The sequence below is a fragment of the Ranitomeya imitator genome, chromosome 3, assembly GCF_032444005.1.
Source record: "Ranitomeya imitator isolate aRanImi1 chromosome 3, aRanImi1.pri, whole genome shotgun sequence".
Taxonomy (NCBI): domain Eukaryota; kingdom Metazoa; phylum Chordata; class Amphibia; order Anura; family Dendrobatidae; genus Ranitomeya; species Ranitomeya imitator.
In genome coordinates, this window is record NC_091284.1 from 416,184,387 (window position 1) to 416,204,119 (window position 19,733).

General features: G+C 42.4%; 1 protein-coding gene across 1 annotated transcript in view; it reads left to right on the top strand.

Moving 5' to 3' along the window:
* HPCAL4 (hippocalcin like 4) overlaps positions 1–19,466 on the top strand; it is a 103,845-nt gene extending 84,379 nt beyond the window's left edge. The window contains exons 2-4 of the mRNA XM_069757172.1: positions 12,222–12,390; positions 12,554–12,769; positions 16,923–19,466. Of these exons, the coding sequence (XP_069613273.1) occupies positions 12,229–12,390; positions 12,554–12,769; positions 16,923–17,120 (576 nt within the window). The 5' untranslated portion in view covers positions 12,222–12,228 and the 3' untranslated portion in view covers positions 17,121–19,466. The remainder of the gene's footprint in view (positions 1–12,221; positions 12,391–12,553; positions 12,770–16,922) is intronic.
* Positions 19,467–19,733: the final 267 nt, after the last annotated feature.

The window sequence follows — 19,733 nt, forward strand, 5'->3', positions numbered from 1 at the left end:
AAAAAACAGAAAACAAACTAGAAGCACTTATCTAGCAGAGCAGCAGGCCCAAGGAAAGATGCAGTAGCTCAGATCCAACACTGGAACATTGACAAGGAGCAAGGAAGACAGACTCAGGTGGAGTTAAATAGCAAGGCAGCCAACGAGCTCACCAAAACACCTGAGGGAGGAAGCCCAGAGACTGCAATACCACTTGTGACCACAGAAGTGAACTCAGCCACAGAATTCACAACAGTACCCCCCCCTTGAGGAGGGGTCACCGAACCCTCACCAGAACCCCCAGGCCGACCAGGATGAGCCACATGAAAGGCACGAACAAGATCTGGGGCATGGACATCAGAGGCAAAAACCCAGGAATTATCTTCCTGAGCATAACCCTTCCATTTGACCAGATACTGGAGTTTCCGTCTAGAGACACGAGAATCCAAAATCTTCTCCACAATATACTCCAATTCCCCCTCCACCAAAACAGGGGCAGGAGGCTCCACAGATGGAACCATAGGTGCCACGTATCTCCTCAACAACGACCTATGGAATACATTATGTATGGAAAAGGAGTCTGGGAGGGTCAGACGAAATGACACCGGATTGAGAATCTCAGAAATCCTATACGGACCAATAAAACGAGGTTTAAATTTAGGAGAGGAAACCTTCATAGGTATATGACGAGAAGATAACCAAACCAGATCCCCAACACGAAGTCGGGGTCCCACACGGCGTCTGCGATTAGCGAAAAGCTGAGCCTTCTCCTGGGACAAGGTCAAATTGTCCACTACCTGAGTCCAGATCTGCTGCAACCTGTCCACCACATTATCCACACCAGGACAGTCCGAAGACTCAACCTGTCCTGAAGAGAAACGAGGATGGAACCCAGAATTGCAGAAAAATGGAGAGACCAAGGTAGCCGAGCTGGCCCGATTATTAAGGGCGAACTCAGCCAACGGCAAAAATGACACCCAATCATCCTGGTCAGCGGAAACAAAACATCTCAGATATGTTTCCAAGGTCTGATTGGTTCGTTCGGTCTGGCCATTAGTCTGAGGATGGAAGGCCGAGGAAAAAGATAGGTCAATGCCCATCCTACCACAAAAGGCTCGCCAGAACCTCGAGACAAACTGGGAACCTCTGTCAGAAACAATATTCTCAGGAATGCCATGTAAACGAACCACATGCTGGAAGAACAAAGGCACCAAATCAGAGGAGGAAGGCAATTTAACCAAGGGCACCAGATGGACCATTTTAGAAAAGCGATCACAAACCACCCAAATGACAGACATCTTTTGAGAAACGGGAAGGTCAGAAATGAAATCCATCGAAATATGTGTCCAAGGCCTCTTCGGGACCGGCAAGGGCAAAAGCAACCCACTGGCACGTGAACAGCAGGGCTTAGCCCTAGCACAAATTCCACAGGACTGCACAAAAGCACGCACATCCCGTGACAGAGATGGCCACCAGAAGGATCTAGCAACCAACTCCCTGGTACCAAAGATTCCTGGATGACCGGCCAGCACCGAACAATGAAGTTCAGAGATAACTTTACTAGTCCACCTATCAGGGACGAACAGTTTCTCGGCCGGACAACGATCAGGTTTATTAGCCTGAAATTTCTGCAACACTCTCCGCAAATCAGGGGAGATGGCAGACACAATGACTCCTTCCTTGAGGATACTCGCCGGCTCAGATAACCCCGGAGAGTCGGGCACAAAACTCCTAGACAGAGCATCCGCCTTCACATTTTTAGAGCCCGGAAGGTATGAAATCACAAAATCAAAACGAGCAAAAAACAACGACCAACGGGCCTGTCTAGGATTCAAGCGCTTGGCAGACTCAAGATAAGTAAGGTTCTTATGATCAGTCAAAACCACCACGCGATGCTTAGCACCCTCAAGCCAATGACGCCACTCCTCGAATGCCCACTTCATGGCCAGCAACTCTCGGTTGCCCACATCATAATTACGCTCAGCAGCAGAAAATTTCCTGGAAAAGAAAGCACATGGTTTGAACACTGAGCAACCAGAACCTCTCTGTGACAAAACCGCCCCTGCACCAATCTCAGAAGCATCAACCTCGACCTGGAACGGAAGAGAAACATCAGGTTGACACAACACAGGGGCACAGCAAAAACGACGCTTCAACTCCTGAAAAGCTTCCACGGCAGCAGAAGACCAATTAACCAAATCAGCACCCTTCTTGGTCAAATCGGTCAATGGTCTGGCAATGCTAGAAAAATTACAGATGAAGCGACGATAAAAATTAGCAAAGCCCAGGAATTTCTGCAAACTTTTTAGAGATGTCGGCTGAGTCCAATCCTGGATGGCCTGAACCTTAACCGGATCCATCTCGATAGTAGAAGGGGAAAAGATGAACCCCAAAAATGAAACTTTCTGCACACCGAAGAGACACTTTGATCCCTTCACGAACAAGGAATTAGCACGCAGTACCTGGAAAACCATTCTGACTTGCTTCACATGAGACTCCCAATCATCTGAGAAGATCAAAATGTCATCCAAGTAAACAATCAAGAATTTATCCAGATACTCACGGAAAATGTCATGCATAAAAGACTGAAAAACAGATGGAGCATTGGCAAGTCCGAACGGCATCACCAGATACTCAAAATGACCCTCGGGCGTATTAAATGCCGTTTTCCATTCATCTCCCTGCCTGATTCTCACCAGATTATACGCACCACGAAGATCAATCTTAGTAAACCAACTAGCCCCCTTAATCCGAGCAAACAAGTCAGAAATCAATGGCAAGGGATACTGAAACTTAACAGTGATCTTATTAAGAAGGCGGTAATCAATACACGGTCTTAGCGAACCATCCTTCTTGGCTACAAAAAAGAACCCTGCTCCCAATGGTGACGACGATGGGCGAATATGTCCCTTCTCCAGGGACTCCTTCACATAACTGCGCATAGCGGTGTGTTCAGGTACGGACAAATTAAATAAACGACCCTTAGGGAATTTACTACCAGGAATCAAATCGATAGCACAATCACAATTCCTATGCGGAGGAAGGGCATCAGACTTGGACTCTTCAAATACATCCTGAAAGTCCGACAAGAACTCTGGGATGTCAGAAGGAATGGATGACGAAATAGACAAAAATGGAACATCACCATGTACTCCCTGACAACCCCAGCTGGTTACCGACATAGAGTTCCAATCCAATACTGGATTATGGGTTTGTAGCCATGGCAACCCCAACACGACCACATCATGCAAATTATGCAGTACCAAAAAGCGAATAACTTCCTGATGTGCAGGAGCCATGCACATGGTCAGCTGGGCCCAGTACTGAGGCTTATTCTTGGCCAGAGGTGTAGCATCAATTCCTCTCAACGGAATAGGACACCGCAAAGGCTCCAAGAAAAATCCACAACGTTTAGCATAATCCAAATCCATCAGATTCAGGGCAGCGCCTGAATCCACAAACGCCATGACAGAATATGATGACAAAGAGCACATTAAGGTAATGGACAAAAGGAATTTGGACTGTACAGTACCAATAACGGCAGAGCTATCGAACCGCCTAGTGCGTTTAGGACAATTAGAAATAGCATGAGTAGAATCACCACAATAGAAACACAGTCTGTTCAGACGTCTGTGTTCGTGCCGTTCTACTTTAGTCATAGTCCTGTCGCACTGCATAGGCTCAGGTTTACTCTCAGACAATACCGCCAGATGGTGCACAGATTTACGCTCGCGCAAGCGACGACCGATCTGAATGGCCAAGGACATAGACTCATTCAAACCAGCAGGCATAGGAAATCCCACCATTACATCCTTAAGAGCTTCAGAGAGACCCTTTCTGAACAAAGCCGCTAGTGCAGATTCATTCCACAGAGTGAGTACTGACCATTTTCTAAATTTCTGACAATATACTTCTACATCATCCTGACCCTGGCATAAAGCCAGCAGATTTTTCTCAGCTTGATCCACTGAATTAGGCTCATCGTAAAGCAATCCCAGCGCCAGGAAAAATGCATCAACATTACTCAATGCAGAATCTCCTGGTGCAAGAGAAAACGCCCAGTCCTGTGGGTCGCCGCGCAAAAAAGAAATAATAATCAAAACCTGTTGAATAGGATTACCAGAAGAATGAGGTTTCAAGGCCAAAAATAGCTTACAATTATTTCTGAAGCTCAGGAACTTAGTTCTGTCACCAAAAAACAAATCAGGAATCGGAATTCTTGGTTCTAGCATCGATTTCTGATCAATAGTATCTTGAATCTTTTGTACATTTACAACGAGATTATCCATTGAGGAGCACAGAGCCTGAATATCCATGTCCACAGCTGTGTCCTGAAGCACTCTAATGTCTAGGGGAAAAAAAAGACTGAAGACAGAGCTAAGAAAAAAAAATGATGTCAGGATTTCTTTTTTCCCTCTATTGGAAATCATTGAAAGGCTCCTTGTACTGTTATGGCTGGCAATCAGGCAACACAGCGTGCAGTAATCAGCGCACATACAGAGATCTGGCAATAACCCAAAACAATAGGACGAGCTCTGAGACGTGGAATCTCTGTAGACTGCAGTACCTGAACTATCCTCACACAACTGGAAGCAGCAGTGGATTGCGCCTATCCACTACCTATGCAACTCGGCACTGCCTGAGGAGCTGACTAGCCTGAAGATAGAAATACAAGCCTGACTTACCTCAGAGAAATACCCCAAAGGAATAGGCAGCCCCCCACATATAATGACTGTTAGCAAGATGAAAAGACAAACGTAGGAATGAAATAGATTCAGCAAAGTGAGGCCCGATATTCTAGACAGAGCGAGGATAGCAAAGAGAACTATGCAGTCTACAAAAAACCCTAAAACGAAAACCACGCAAAGGGGCAAAAAGACCCACCGTGCCGAACTAACAGCACGGCGGTGCACCCCTTTGCTTCTCAGAGCTTCCAGCAAAAGAAAATAACAAGCTGGACAGAAAAAACAGAAAACAAACTAGAAGCACTTATCTAGCAGAGCAGCAGGCCCAAGGAAAGATGCAGTAGCTCAGATCCAACACTGGAACATTGACAAGGAGCAAGGAAGACAGACTCAGGTGGAGTTAAATAGCAAGGCAGCCAACGAGCTCACCAAAACACCTGAGGGAGGAAGCCCAGAGACTGCAATACCACTTGTGACCACAGAAGTGAACTCAGCCACAGAATTCACAACAGATATCATCTTCACTAGGGCCGGACGCAGCAACAGACACAGAGTTCAGCGGTACTCCCGGAGGGGGTAAGCCGATAAAAGGACTCGGGTTGCCCGTCGAACCAGGACCCGGAGGGGACAGATTGGGCCGGCAGCCAGTTCACATACAGCAACAGGGCCACACAGAAATTGCGCACAATAAGAGGCGAAGACCCCGGCAGGGTCAAAGTAACTCAGAGTTCCCATACAGACTCCGGTGACAGGACTGGTTGTAAATCCTTTTATGTTAAAGTAAACTGGTTAAACGTTTCAGTGCCTCAGTCTTTCATTTGGACAATAGCCATCTATCCAGGATCGGGATCATCGCCGCTGGGAGAACCTGCTGCTGATCAAGTAAGTGCCTGTCCCCTCACGATACCCCTTACACTGTGCATTGCCTGAGGCCACAGCACCGGGTCAAGCCACCCGTGACATCTCCCTCAAGAGACAGACCCCATTGGTCCGGTGCTGGGTATCCCGGTCTCCTGGGCGTCACAATAGTGAACAAGCCATAACCCTAACAGGCTAATTAAAGTCTGAAACCTTGGTCAAAGTAATCTGAGCACACAAATTTCCAAGGGTGCCCAAACATTTGCATCTGACATTTTCCTTTTTGTAATTTTTAAAATGTAAAAAATGACTACATTTATATATTTTTTTTGCCTAAAGTACAAAGGAAATGTGTCATCTTTAACTTTATGTCTTCTGGAGATCATTTCATCTTTAACCCCTTCCCGACCTTTGACGCCACGTAGGCGTCATGAAAGTTGGTGCCAATCCGACCCATGACGCCTATGTGGCGTCATGGAAAGATCGCGTACCTGCAGATCGGGTGAAAGGGTTAACTCCCATTTCACCCGATCTGCAGGGACAGGGGGAGTGGTAGTTTAGCCCAGGGGGGGTGGCTTCATCCCCCCCCCCCCCCCGTGGCTACGATCGCTCTGATTGGCTGTTGAAAGTGAAACTGCCAATCAGAGCGATTTGTAATATTTCACCTATTATAACTGGTGAAATATTACAATCCAGCCATGGCCGATGCTGCAATATCAGCGGCCATGGCTGGAAACACTAATGTGCCCCCACCCCACCCCACCGATTGCCCCCCCAGCCCTCCGATCTGTCCGGTACACTGCTCCGGCTCCCCTCCGTCCTGTGCTCCGCTCCCCCCGTGCTCTTGTCCACTCCCCCCCATGCTCCAATCACCCTCCCCGTGATCCAATCACCCCCCCTGCACTCCGATCCACCCCCCCGTGCTCCGTTCCACCCCTCCCGCGCTCCGATCCACCCCCCCATGCTCCGATCCCCCCCCCCCCCGTGCTCCCCCCCACCCCATCATACTTACCGATCTTGCCGGGGTCCGTCCGTCTTCTCCCTGGGCGCCGCCATCTTCCAAAATGGCGGGCGCATGCGCAGTGCGCCCGCCGAATCTGCCGGCCGGCAGATTCGTTCCAAAGTGCATTTTGATCACTGAGATAGATTATATCTCAGTGATCAAAATAAAAAAAAATAATAAATGACCCCCCCCCCCCTTTGTCACCCCCATAGGTAGGGACAATAAAAAAATAAAGATTTTTTTTTCCCACTAATGTTAGAATAGGGTTAGGGGTAGGGTTAGGGGTAGGGTTAGGGTTAGGGCTAGGGTTAGGGGTAGGGTTAGGGCTAGGGCTAGGGTTAGGGTTTCGGTATGTGCACACGTATTCTGGCCCTCTGCGGATTTTTCCACTGCGGATTTGATAAATCCGCAGTGCTAAACCGCTGCGGATTTATGGCGGATTTACCGCGTTTTTTCTGCGCATTTCACTGTGGTTTTACAACTGCGATTTTCTATTTGAGCAGTTGTAAAACCGCTGCGGAATCCGCACAAAGAAGTGACATGCTGCGGAATGTAAACCGCTGCGTTTCCGTGCAGTTTTTCCACAGCATGTGTACAGGGATTTTTGTTTCCCATAGGTTTACATTGAACTGTAAACTCATGGGAAACTGCTGCGGATCCGCAGCGTTTTCCGCAGCGTGTGCACATACCTTTAGAATTAGGCTATGTGCACACGGTGCGGGTTGGCCGCTGCAGATTCGCAGCAGTGTTCCATCAGGTTTACAGTACCATGTAAACCTATGGAAAACCAAATCCGCTGTGCCCATGGTGCGGAAAATACCGCGCGGAAACGCTGCGTTGTATTTTCCGCAGCATGTCAATTCTTTGTGCAGATTCCGCAGCGTTTTACACCTGTTCCTCAATAGGAATCCGCAGGTGAAATCCGCACAAAAAACACTGGAAATCCGCGGAAAATCCGCAGGTAAAACGCAGTGCCTTTTACCCGCGGATTTTTCAAAAATGATGCTGAAAAATCTCACACGAATCCGCAACGTGGGCACATAGCCTTAGGGTTAGGGTTGGAATTAGGGTTGTGGTTAGGGGTGTGATTAGGGTTATGGCTACAGTTGGGATTAGAGTTAGGGGTGTGTTGGGGTTAGTGTTGGAGGTAGAATTGAGGGGTTACCACTGTTTAGGCACATCAGGGGTCTCCAAACGCAACATGGCGCCACCATTGATTCCAGCCAATCTCGTATTCAAAAAGTCAAATGGTGCTCCCTCAATTCCGAGCCCCGACGTGTGCCCAAACAGTGGTTTACCCCCACATATGGGGTACCAGCATACTCAGGATAAACTGCGCAACAATTACTGGGGTCCAATTTCTCCTGTTACCCTTGTGAAAATAAAAAAATGCTTGCTAAAACATCATTTTTGAGGAAAGAAAAATGATTTTTTATTTTCACGGCTCTGCGTTGTAAACGTCTGTGAAGCACTTGGGGGTTCAAAGTGCTCACCACATATCTAGATAAGTTCCTTGGGGGGTCTAGTTTCTAAAATGGGGTCACTTGTGGGGGGTTTCTACTGTTTAGGCACACCAGGGGCTCTGCAAACGCAACGTGACGCCCGCAGACCATTCCATCAAAGTCTGCATTTCAAAAGTCACTACTTCCCTTCCGAGCCCCGGCATGTGCCCAAACAGTAGTTTACCCCCACATATGGAGTATCAGCGTACTCAGGAGAAACTGGACAACAAATATTGGGGTCAAATTTCTCCTGTAATCCTTGGGAAAATTAAAAAATTCTGGGCTAAATAATTATTTTTGAGGAAAGAAAACGTATTTATTATTTTCACGGCTCTGCATTATAAACTTCTTTGAAGCACTTGGGGGTTCAAAGTGCTCAACACACATCTAGATAAGTTCCTTTCGGGGTCTAGTTTCTAAAATGGGGTCACTTGTGGGGGGTTTCTACTGTTAAGCCACATCAGGGGCTCTGCAAACGCAACGTGACGCCCACGGAGCATTCCATCAAAGTCTGCATTTCAAAACGTCACTACTTCACTTCCGAGCCCCGGCATGTGCCCAAACAGTGGTTTACCCCCACATATGGGGTATCAGCGTACTCAGGAGAAACTGGACAACAACTTTTGGGGTCAAATTTCTCCTGTTACCCTTGGGAAAATAAAAAATTGCAGGCTAAAAGATGTTTTTTGAGAAAATAATTTTTTATTTTTATTTTCATGGCTCTGCGTTATAAACTTCTGTGAAGCACTTGGGGGTTCAAAGTCCTCACCACACATCTAGATTAGTTCCTTTGGGGGTCTAGTTTCCAAAATGGGGTCATTTCTGGGGGATCTCCAATGTTTAGGCACACAGGGGCTCTCCAAACGTGACATGGTGTCCGCTAATGATTGGAGCTAATTTTCCATTTAAAAAGCCAAATGGCGTGCCTTCCCTTCCGAGCCCTGCCGTGCGCCCAAACAGTGGTTTACCCCCACATATGGGGTATCAGCGTACTCAGGACAAACTGGACAACAACATTTGGGGTCCAATTTCTCCTATTACCCTTGGCAAAATAGGAAATTCCAGGCTAAAAAATCATTTTTGAGGAAAGAAAAATTATTTTTTATTTTCATGGCTCTGCGTTATAAACTTCTGTGAAGCACCTGGGGGTTTAAAGTGCTCAATATGCATCTAGATAAGTTCCTTGGGGGGTCTAGTTTCCAAAATGGGGCCACTTGTGGGAGAGCTCCAATGTTTGGCCACACAGGGGCTCTCCAAACGCGACATGGTGTCCGCTAACAATTGGAGCTAATTTTCCATTCAAAAAGTCAAATGGCGCGCCTTCCCTTCCGAGCCCTGCCGAGTGCCCAAACAGTGGTTTACCCCCACATATGAGGTATCGGCGTACTCGGGAGAAATTGCCCAACAAATTTTATGATCCATTTTATCCTATTGCTCATGTGAAAATGAAATTGAGGCGAAAAGAATTTTTTTGTGAAAAAAAAGTACTTTTTCATTTTTACAGATCAATTTGTGAAGCACCTGAGGGTTTAAAGTGCTCACTAGGCATCTAGATAAGTTCCTTGGGGGCTCTAGTTTCCAAAATGGGGTCACTTGTGGGGGAGCGCCAATGTTTAGGCACACAGGAGCTCTCCAAACGCGACATGGTGTCCGCTAACGATGGAGATAATTTTTCATTCAAAAAGTCAAATGGCGCTCCTTCCCTTCCGAGCCTTACCATGTGCCCAAACAGTGGTTTACCGCCACATGTGAGGTATTGGTGTACTCAGGAGAAATTGCCCAACAAATTTTAGTATCCATTTTATCCTGTTGCCCATGTGAAAATGAAAAAATTGAGGCTAAAAGAATTTTTTTGTGAAAAAAAGTACTTTTTCATTTTTACGGATCAATTTGTGAAGCACCTGGGGGTTCAAAGTGCTCACTATGCATCTAGATAAGTTCTAGTTTCCAAAATGGGGTCACTTGTGGGGGAGCTCCAATTTTTAGGCACACGGGGGCTCTCCAAACGTGACATGGTGTCCACTAAAGAGTGGAGCCAATTTTTCATTCAAAAAGTCAAATGGCGCTCCTTCCCTTCCAAGCCCTGCCGTGCGCCCAAACAGTGGTTTACCCCCACATATGAGGTATCAGCGTACTCAGGACAAATTGGACAACAACTTTCGTGGTTCAGTTTCTCCTTTTACCATTGGGAAAATAAAAAAATTGTTGCTAAAAGATAATTTTTGTGACTAAAAAGTTAAATGTTCATTTTTTCCTTCCATGTTGCTTCTGCTGCTGTGAAGCACCTGAAGGGTTAATAAACTTCTTGAATGTGGTTTTGAGTTCCTTGAGGTGTGCAGTTTTTAGAATGGTGTCACTTTTGGGTATTTTCAGCCATATAGACCCCTCAAACTGACTTCAAATGTGAGGTGGTCCCTAAAAAAATGGTTTTGTAAATTTCGTTGTAAAAATGAGAAATCGCTGGTCAAATTTTAACCCTTATAACTTCCTAGCAAAAAAAAATTTTGTTTCCAAAATTGTGCTGATGTAAAGTATACATGTGGGAAATGTTATTTATTAACTATTTTGTGTCACATAACTCTCTGGTTTAACAGAATAAAAATTCAAAATGTGAAAATTGCGAAATTTTCAAAATTTTCGCCAAATTTCCGTTTTTATCACAAATAAACGCAGAATTTATTGACCTAAATTTACCACTAACATGAAGCCCAATATGTCACGAAAAAACAATCTCAGAACCGCTAGGATCCGTTGAAGCGTTCCTGAGTTATTACCTCATAAAGGGACACTGGTCAGAATTGCAAAAAACGGCAAGGTCTTTAAGGTCAAAATAGGCTGGGTCATGAAGGGGTTAACTTGCTTAACTGTTTACAGTAACAGCAATTTTGATCAGAGGTGCAAAAACATTTGCTTTCTGTCTTATGGTTATACTCATCTACAAGCTTTCCTCTGATATACTGAAATATAAGCTCATAATCTGGGTCCACATCTAGTGCAGTTACAAGTATGTCATAGCTTTCTGGTAGGCCGCTTAGTAGTAGTGCAGCAGTGCAGTAGTGCTCCTTTAGAGCTTACCTAATTCCACATAGGCTTTCCACAATTTCTAGAGTATTTCTTATGTAATCTCCTGCATATCTTGGCCCTTACTTAGCTTAGACTGATACAGCTTTCTCACTAAGTAGATCTTATTGCTGACATTTATCCGTTCATGCACTTTCTACAGCTGTTCCCACATTTCTTTTGCAGTTTCACATTTACATACATGCACAATCGGATCATCATCTATACTGAGGGCTTTGTGCTTTTTGATCCTTCTCTGCACAGTCTTTTGGAAGTGGGCCAGGTCTAGACTCCTGTTTATTTCCACATATCTTCTCTTATCAGTAGCATCTTTATCTTGAATTTTCAGGATTGGTAGTTCTGTTAGTCAGATTTGGCACTGTGAACTTGTTGCAGGTGGCCATCTTTGCTTATTCGTCTTCTTAGTAGATTGTAGTTCTCTCTCCTCTGGGCTGTTCTTTGGGTCTGTAGGTTTCTGAGGCGATAACCTGTTGGTAACAAATTAGTCTCTGTACTGTCCAGCCGTGTCATTCAGGAACAAAGATAACACAGCTTACAACTGGTATTTCTTATAGCTTAGGATCTTAGCATCTTGTTTGTCAGCTTGCAAAGTGAAAGTAAAACTGTGTTTCAGCTACACACAGTGAGCAGCAACTTCCTGGTTCCTTTTCTTTAACAGTACTTTTCTGACAATATAACACTACTGCTGGAGACAGCAACTCATGCACTGTTAATCAATAGCAAATAGTAGTCATTGTAATATATAAAATAATAAGCATTATTCCAATAGTTTCTCTAATGCTTTTACATATGTATGATATATTTTTGTCTTGTAAATGCTGTTTTTTCAATTAAACATATATTTTGATATCAATATAGTATTACTGAGATGTTGTCTCTATTTTTTCAATAAGTTCCATACAATTCTGAATGATATACTGGAAACTGCTAGGTGATTTGCCATAAAAACAGCTCTAGCCACACTTCCTAGAATGTATTCTTTTAAAGTAGGCACTGCTGATAATTGTGGTAAAATTTGTTGTTCTATTTGTTAAATTGAACAAATACTGAACAATAAAAATAGAAAAAAGTTGTTTCAATGATCTCATTATTTTTGTTTTTAAACCTTTATAGTGCCAAAATGGGAAAACCAAATAGCAAGCTGGCTCCAGAGATGCTACAAGATTTAGTGCAAAGCACAGAATTCTCAGAGCAAGAATTAAAGCATTGGTATAAAGGATTTCTGAAGGATTGTCCATCCGGCATCCTTAACCTGCAAGAATTCCAGCAGCTCTATATTAAGGTAATTATTACCTGCTACTCATGTTATAGCATATAGAAGTATATCCATGACCTTAGATTTCTCTGCAACACAAAATTCTATATGAAAGCAAGTAAATGAAACCAAATAAAATATATACTAGTATACTGTATATCCTTTACCAAGTATCTTCTTATATTTACAGTTTTTCCCATATGGTGATGCTTCCAAATTTGCTCAACATGCCTTTCGTACTTTTGACAAGAATGGAGATGGTACTATTGATTTCCGGGAATTCATTTGCGCCTTAAGTGTCACATCACGTGGGAGTTTTGAACAAAAGCTAAACTGGGCATTTGAAATGTATGATTTAGATGGAGACGGGAAGATTACTAGACTGGAAATGCTTGAGATTATTGAGGTATGAAACATTAAATGCTGGATTGTATTGAGTAATGATACGGGAAGGGAAAAGTAAATGCATGAACAGATATTTAATACATTTTTCATCTTATCTAAAGCAAATCTAAGAAAAACATGCCATTATGAAATCATAGGGATTTTAATAGGAAATGGCACCACATCTTGTTAAGGTAGAAATAAAAAGAGACTCTTTAGTGTCAAGACCGATAATGATAAATATATACGATTATACTGCATAACTGAAAATTGTGCAAGTTAAATGTTCATCAAGTTACAGCAATAATCAAAATATTTTATGCAAATGAATTTTGGGCCTAAATTTAAAATCTTTAAATAAGACTTTAAATGCCTTAAGTGCGTTTTCTTAAACTGATGCTTTCATATATGTCAGAAAAACCTTTCTGGAGTCTTAAAGCACAGGGATCTAAATGTTATTCCAATCTCTGTAGTGCATATAGCTGCACAAATTATTTTCTCATTCATAATTACAGTCAACATAATAGTCGAGAAATGTTAGGGTGATTACTGCCACTATGTGATCTCCTGACCAATCTCAATCAATGGAAAAAGAAGAATCCATCACTGAACATAAGAGACTTACATTTCAGCCTCTATTGCTCCATTCCAGCCTCCATGTAGAGACTACATAGGCAATGTCATTAAATGAAAGTCCCACTGATCCTACTTACAGGATTATCGTGTAGAGTGGCTTAATATATAATAATCTTCCTTCCAGGTACCCTAACAGTTTTGTGTTACATTGATTTGGTCATGGAGCCAGTGGTATGGCCATTTCACAGAAGTGTCCTAAGAGTTGTTTTTCATCACTACCTAACCAGGCCACATGTTGCTCGTGCTACTGTGAGCAGGCTGCATGGGCTAAACGTGCCACCATGACCTGCAGCATCTCCAGACTTGTCTCTCATCAAGCATCTCTGGACGTCAATGATTGGCAATTGTAATGAGCTGCAGGCAGAACATTCCTCAGACAATTATTAATAACCTCACTGACAACAGGCCAAGACGTGTAAGTGTGCGTATTTCTGCGGGTGATGCTCATACCTAATATTGAATTAAATTTAGATATTTTGAATTTTTTTTTCAAATTCGTCATCATTTCCATATCTTTAACATGTTCATCAATCCCTTGATTTTAATAATTCCATGACTTTACCTTCTTGGTGTTGGAATTTCCATGTTGAGGAGTGTATAAAATGTTTAACTGCAGTAATCTGAGAAATAATAAACTCAAAAAAATATAAACTCAGGGTACAAAAACCAAAATCATATACCTACCCTATGACTAAAAACACTTTTATTATTCAAACCAGGGCAAACTATACCACCTATTGTGACCAACACAAACCAAAAGAAAAAACATGCTCAAAGCTTAAATACCAATGTCCTATTGGGGGGTTCTAGAAATCCCTAGCTGAGGCACCTGAAACTGCCCCTATCTGGCTGCAGAGGTAGACGCCCTAGGGGGGAACGTTATGGCGCCCCCGCTCCTCGATGGCTAACCCTACAGGCCCTGATACACCCTGCAGCCACTAGTGAGTGCCTCTACCCACGGACTAGAGGAACCCCTACCACTAGACATAGAAAATGCTATGCTAAGGATAAACTAGGCCCCCAAATTATATAAAAACAGCATATGAACAGATATGGCGATACACGGTGTTAAGGTAGGTAATCACTGTTGACGGTGGGCCATACTCCTCCAAAAGATGTGGTTAGTATTACATAACCAACCTCCACCTAAATGTACAGTATGAAATTGTCCACCTAGATTTCCCTAAACATTTGATTTGTGTCTTTTAAATGTTTCCAATACGCGGATCCCCCCGTCCCTCATTCAGACACAACAACCAACAAGGGGTATCTCGTCCATGAAACCATAACCCCGATAAGGATTCACATTAACATGGAAAGTAAGGTTATATATGGAAACCATCAATACTCATCTGTTGCTCAACCATCAGTTGTTCACCATTCGCCAACTAACATTAGCGCCTCAATGCGTTTCGCCTGTTTAGGCTCATCAGGAGGCCTGGTATCGCAATAATTTGTGTCACATTAGATATCTGATCGCAGTAATCTGAGACAAAGAAAATCAATGGTTGTGGAATGCTAATTGAAGTTTAATATACAGTTTAGACAATTGGAGCTTCTCGAGTCTAGAGAACATATCTGATGACTACACATCATCTATTGCTGTACCCAGTTTAGAAACCTTGCTTTGCCTACCACTTTATTGATTGTGTCTACAATTAAAAGTATACCCAACTAATTAATTAGCGGAACAATTACTGTTAAACACACATCAATATTATGGTTGGATGGGAATAGTTTTATAGGAAACATTTACTATCCTGGTTATTTAGTTTAGCCTCTGTTCACATCTGTGTTCAGCATGGGTTATGTGTAAATTCAACCTCACATAGGTTTGGTACCATTTTCATTCTGCACCTGTTTTAAGAGATGAATCTGACACTACGACTTCTGTAAAAGAATAGCTGAGAGAAGCAGAATAGATCTTCTATTATGGGCAATCCCGAAGGAGCATTTCTGGCAGGGCATTGTTACAGAATTAAATATATTAACCCCTTTCTGACCTTGGACTGGATAGTACGTCCGAGGTCAGAACCCCTGCTTTGATGTGGGCTCCGGCAGTGAGCCCGCATCAAAGTCGGGACATGTCAGCTGTTTTGAACAGCTGACATGTGCCCGCAATAGCGACGGGTGGAATCGCGATTCACCCGCCGCTATTAACTAGTTAAATGCCGCTGTCAAACGCTGTCACATGATCAGGGGTCAGCCATGCATCTGCATAATAACCATAGAGGTCTCAAGGACCGGATTGATATGAGCGCCACCCTGTGGTCAGTGCTCATAGCAATGCAGGAATTCAGCCTCCATGGGAGGCTATTGAAGCATGGTAAAAGTAAAAAAAATGTTAAAAAAATGTGAAAAAAATATAAAAGTTTAAATCACCCCCTTTTGCCCCATTCAAAATAAAACAATAAAAAAAATCAAACCTACACATATTTAGTATCACCGCGTTCAGAATCGCCCGATCTATCAATAAAAAAAAGGATTAACCTGATCGCTAAATGGCATAGCGAAAAAAAAACTTCGAAACGCCAGAATTACGTTTTTTTGGTCACCGCGACATTGCATAAAAATGCAATAACGGGCGATCAAAAGAACGTATCTGCACAAAAGTGGTATCATTAAAAATGACAGCTCGGAACACAAAAAATAAGCCCTCAACTGACCCAAGATCACAAAAAATTGAGACGCTACGGGTATCGGAAAATGGTGCAATGTTTTGGTTTTTTTTTAGCAAAGTTTGGAATTTTTTTTCACCACTTAGATAAAAGAGAACCTAGACATATTTTTAATGACTCGTAATGACCTGGAGAATCATAATGGCAGGTCAGTTTTAGCATGTGGTGAACCTAGTAAAAAAGCCAAACAAAAAACAAGTGTGGGATTGCACTTTTTTTTGCAATTTCACAGCACTTGGAATTTTTTTTCCCGTTTTTCTAGTACACGACATGGTAAAACCAATGATGTCGTTCAAAAGTACAACTCATTTTGCCAAAAATAAGCCCTCACATGGCCACATTTATGGAAAAATAAAAAAAACGTATGGCTCTGGGAAGGAGGGGAGCGAAAAACGAACACTGAAAGACGGAAAATCCCAAGCTCATGAAGGGGTTAAAGAGGTTGTCCCATAAGAAACATACATCACTGTTCTACATGATAATTAATCATAAACGTATGATTGTTGGCCTTACTACCAGAATTCTCACCACTTACAAAAAAGAGGCTTCCAAAGTTCCCTAGGGGAGTGAAGAATTATTTTGCATGCATGATCCCTCTCACTACCATGAACACTACTACTCCCCTACACCCAATAAAGTGAATGGAGCAGTGATTAGGAAGAGGCACTACCTCTCTATTTACAAGGAGGGGTCTTAGTTGTTTGACCTCTAGTGAACAAACATTTCTCACTCATCTCTTCAATAGATAGGTAGTACATTTTTTATAGGGCAACTCCTTTAAATATATCCACCTCTTATTGAAAGTTCATCTAATAAAGGCTATTAATTGTTATCTTTTCTCTCTCCCCATTTAACCCTTAGGCCATTTACAAAATGGTGGGCACTGTAATTATGATGCGCATGAATCAGGATGGCCTAACTCCACAACAGAGAGTTGACAAAATCTTCACAAAGATGGACAAAGACAGAGATGATCAAATCACCCTGGAAGAGTTTAAAGAGGCAGCAAAGAGTGACCCCTCCATAGTGCTTCTTTTGCAATGTGACATGCAAAAATAGCCTCTTCTCCACCTTCACCGCTCTGTTGAGCACCCTGCATGCACCTCACTACCTTTCCCATCCCACATCCTCCTGGGACTTTCTTCCTATTCAGTAACAGTCCTGCTCTCATGAAAGAGGGAGGTGGTGAATCAACTTCTCGACAAGTGATGATATGAGACTGACAATGCTGACCAGTAACATACACGCACAGGAAGATACACACATCGGTACACAATTTCATTGTGTAAAGGATTTCAGCTCTCTCATAATCTTTTATGGCTTAAAGTTTAGATATTATTAGCTTAATACTACACATATAAATCCATCTGTCTCTGTCAATTCATAAGGCAACAGGAACAGTCTAGGTCTTCACAGTAAAAATGTTTCTATGATGAATTCATGACATTTTTTTGGCGCTTGATATATAAGCAGTGTACATTATATATTTTGTCAGTTGCTTGATGCTAAGCACTGGGAAAGGAGAATTTATTTTGCTATCAAAAATTGCAATGCTTTCCATCGGCCAGCCTACAGTGTGGGCTTATATTTGGCCACCCTACCTGAATAAATAGGGGAATTGCTTAGAGGGGATGTCCCACAATATCAATGTAGCATCACTACATTGTTGATCACTAGGGGTCCAATAGCTGGGACCCACATAATCATGAGATCAAGGGTCTTCAGAGCCTATGTGTTAACGTACTGGTGGACACAAACAGGAGAGGGCCCCTGTGCAAGAACAATATATGGGCCCTTTGTTGCCAAATAGGTCATCATAATGCAAAACTCAACATGCCTTAGAGGTGGAAATGGGCCCTCTTTACCTTTTGGGCCCTTTGCGGATGCACAGGCTTCATCAATGATATGAACACCCATGTGCTAATGAATCAAGCAGCAGTGCACATTGGGACCATCACTCCAAAATCTATGAGAGTGACAGATGTAGCTGAGTGCTGTCACAGGGAGTCCAACAGACTATAAATGGGGCTGCAGGAGCAATTGTGGGCTGAAGCTTAAAAGTCGTAGGAAGAACAAATTCCCTGCAGGGAGTACTTCTAACTCCGTATTTCTCCGGCTTGTAGCATGAGCATGAAATCATCATGAGCATGAGCATCAGCTCATGAAAGTGTATAAGGAAGTAGCAAACTATTTGATACAGTGGAATTTTCTTATACATGATGTGTGTGCATACACACTGGAGATATTGCTATTTAGGCAATTGGAGTTAGTGAATATATACTTGAAATAAATCACACTTAGGCCATTTTCCCACGCACCGCTGCAATTTTTCAAATGCATGTTTTGTGCAGTAAATCCACTATGTTTAACTGTTTAAGCAAAGCGGTTGTGATTTCATAACTCATACCCATTGTGCATTTAAAGACCCAGCGTAGCTGTTTCTTTGGTGTGGTTTTTTTCCCTATGCACTTATGAGGAGTCTAAAACGCACGTAAAATCGCAATTGCGTTTTTAAGTGCATAATCATAGTGTTTCTGCATTAAAAGCACGTAAAAAATATTTTGACAAACCCACGCCTTAAATGCCTACATAAAAAAAAGGAAAACACGTCTAAAACAAAAAAAAAAAATACAATAAACAGAGCAGGCGGCATACATTTGTGGAAACTGTTAAAAAATGCAGCATTTCCGCTACATGGAAACATGGCCTTAGACATGGGTGGGAACATAGGAGGTAAAAACAACAACGTTTACAAATATGTCCGGTGAACTGAATGTCATTTATGTCATATAAATCACAATAGATTGGCTATGGAAGCATGGCATGCGCTTTTATTTTGCTTACATATGAATAATTTGCATGTTACATAGTTAGAATACAAACATGCTATTTATTACCATTATTTTTTTATGTGTAAAGTGCTTAGAGTGTCTGAGTGTTGTTAAATGTGAATTTGTGGCAAATACCACATAGGTGATTGATGAACTGTTCTTTTTTTCATAGAGATCTCAAACCGCCAAGTGCATGGCAGATACATACAGTATTTGAAGCATTATTACCACATTGCTAGGTGATTTGAGAGACAGGCTCAGAAATTTGTTTGTAACAAGACTTCTATGGCAACAATATTCAACAAACATGAATTCGCTTATGTGCCAAATAAAATGAGAAGCAAAAAAAAAATCAGCCCTACTTGTGTTGCTATGGTTAACATGGTGCAATTATGCCGAAAAATTGTATGTCAGCACTTTTGGGCCTGTCGGTCCTTTAACTGTCCCCATGACTGTCCCAGCAGAAGATTCCTAAACCCTTGCTTGATCTGTGTGTGAGTGTATAGTCTGAACAGTACAAGTTGACTTGGTATATTTTTCTAATTGAAAATAAAATATATTAAAATGATGAAAACATTATTTTTCATTTTGATTAAAATAAGAAATTGAAAGTATTGCTCACAGTGCCACACTTCCGGACAGAAGACATACACAGTATAAATATATATCAAATAGCTGATATATATACAGTATCTATATATACCAACCCAACAGACACAAAGTATCATAACACACCACTCAGGAGACAGTAATAAAAAGATAACACATTTTATTAAGGTACAATAATGCTAAAAAGTGTAACAAAAAACAGTAAAAAGTAAGAGGAAGGATTATTTATACC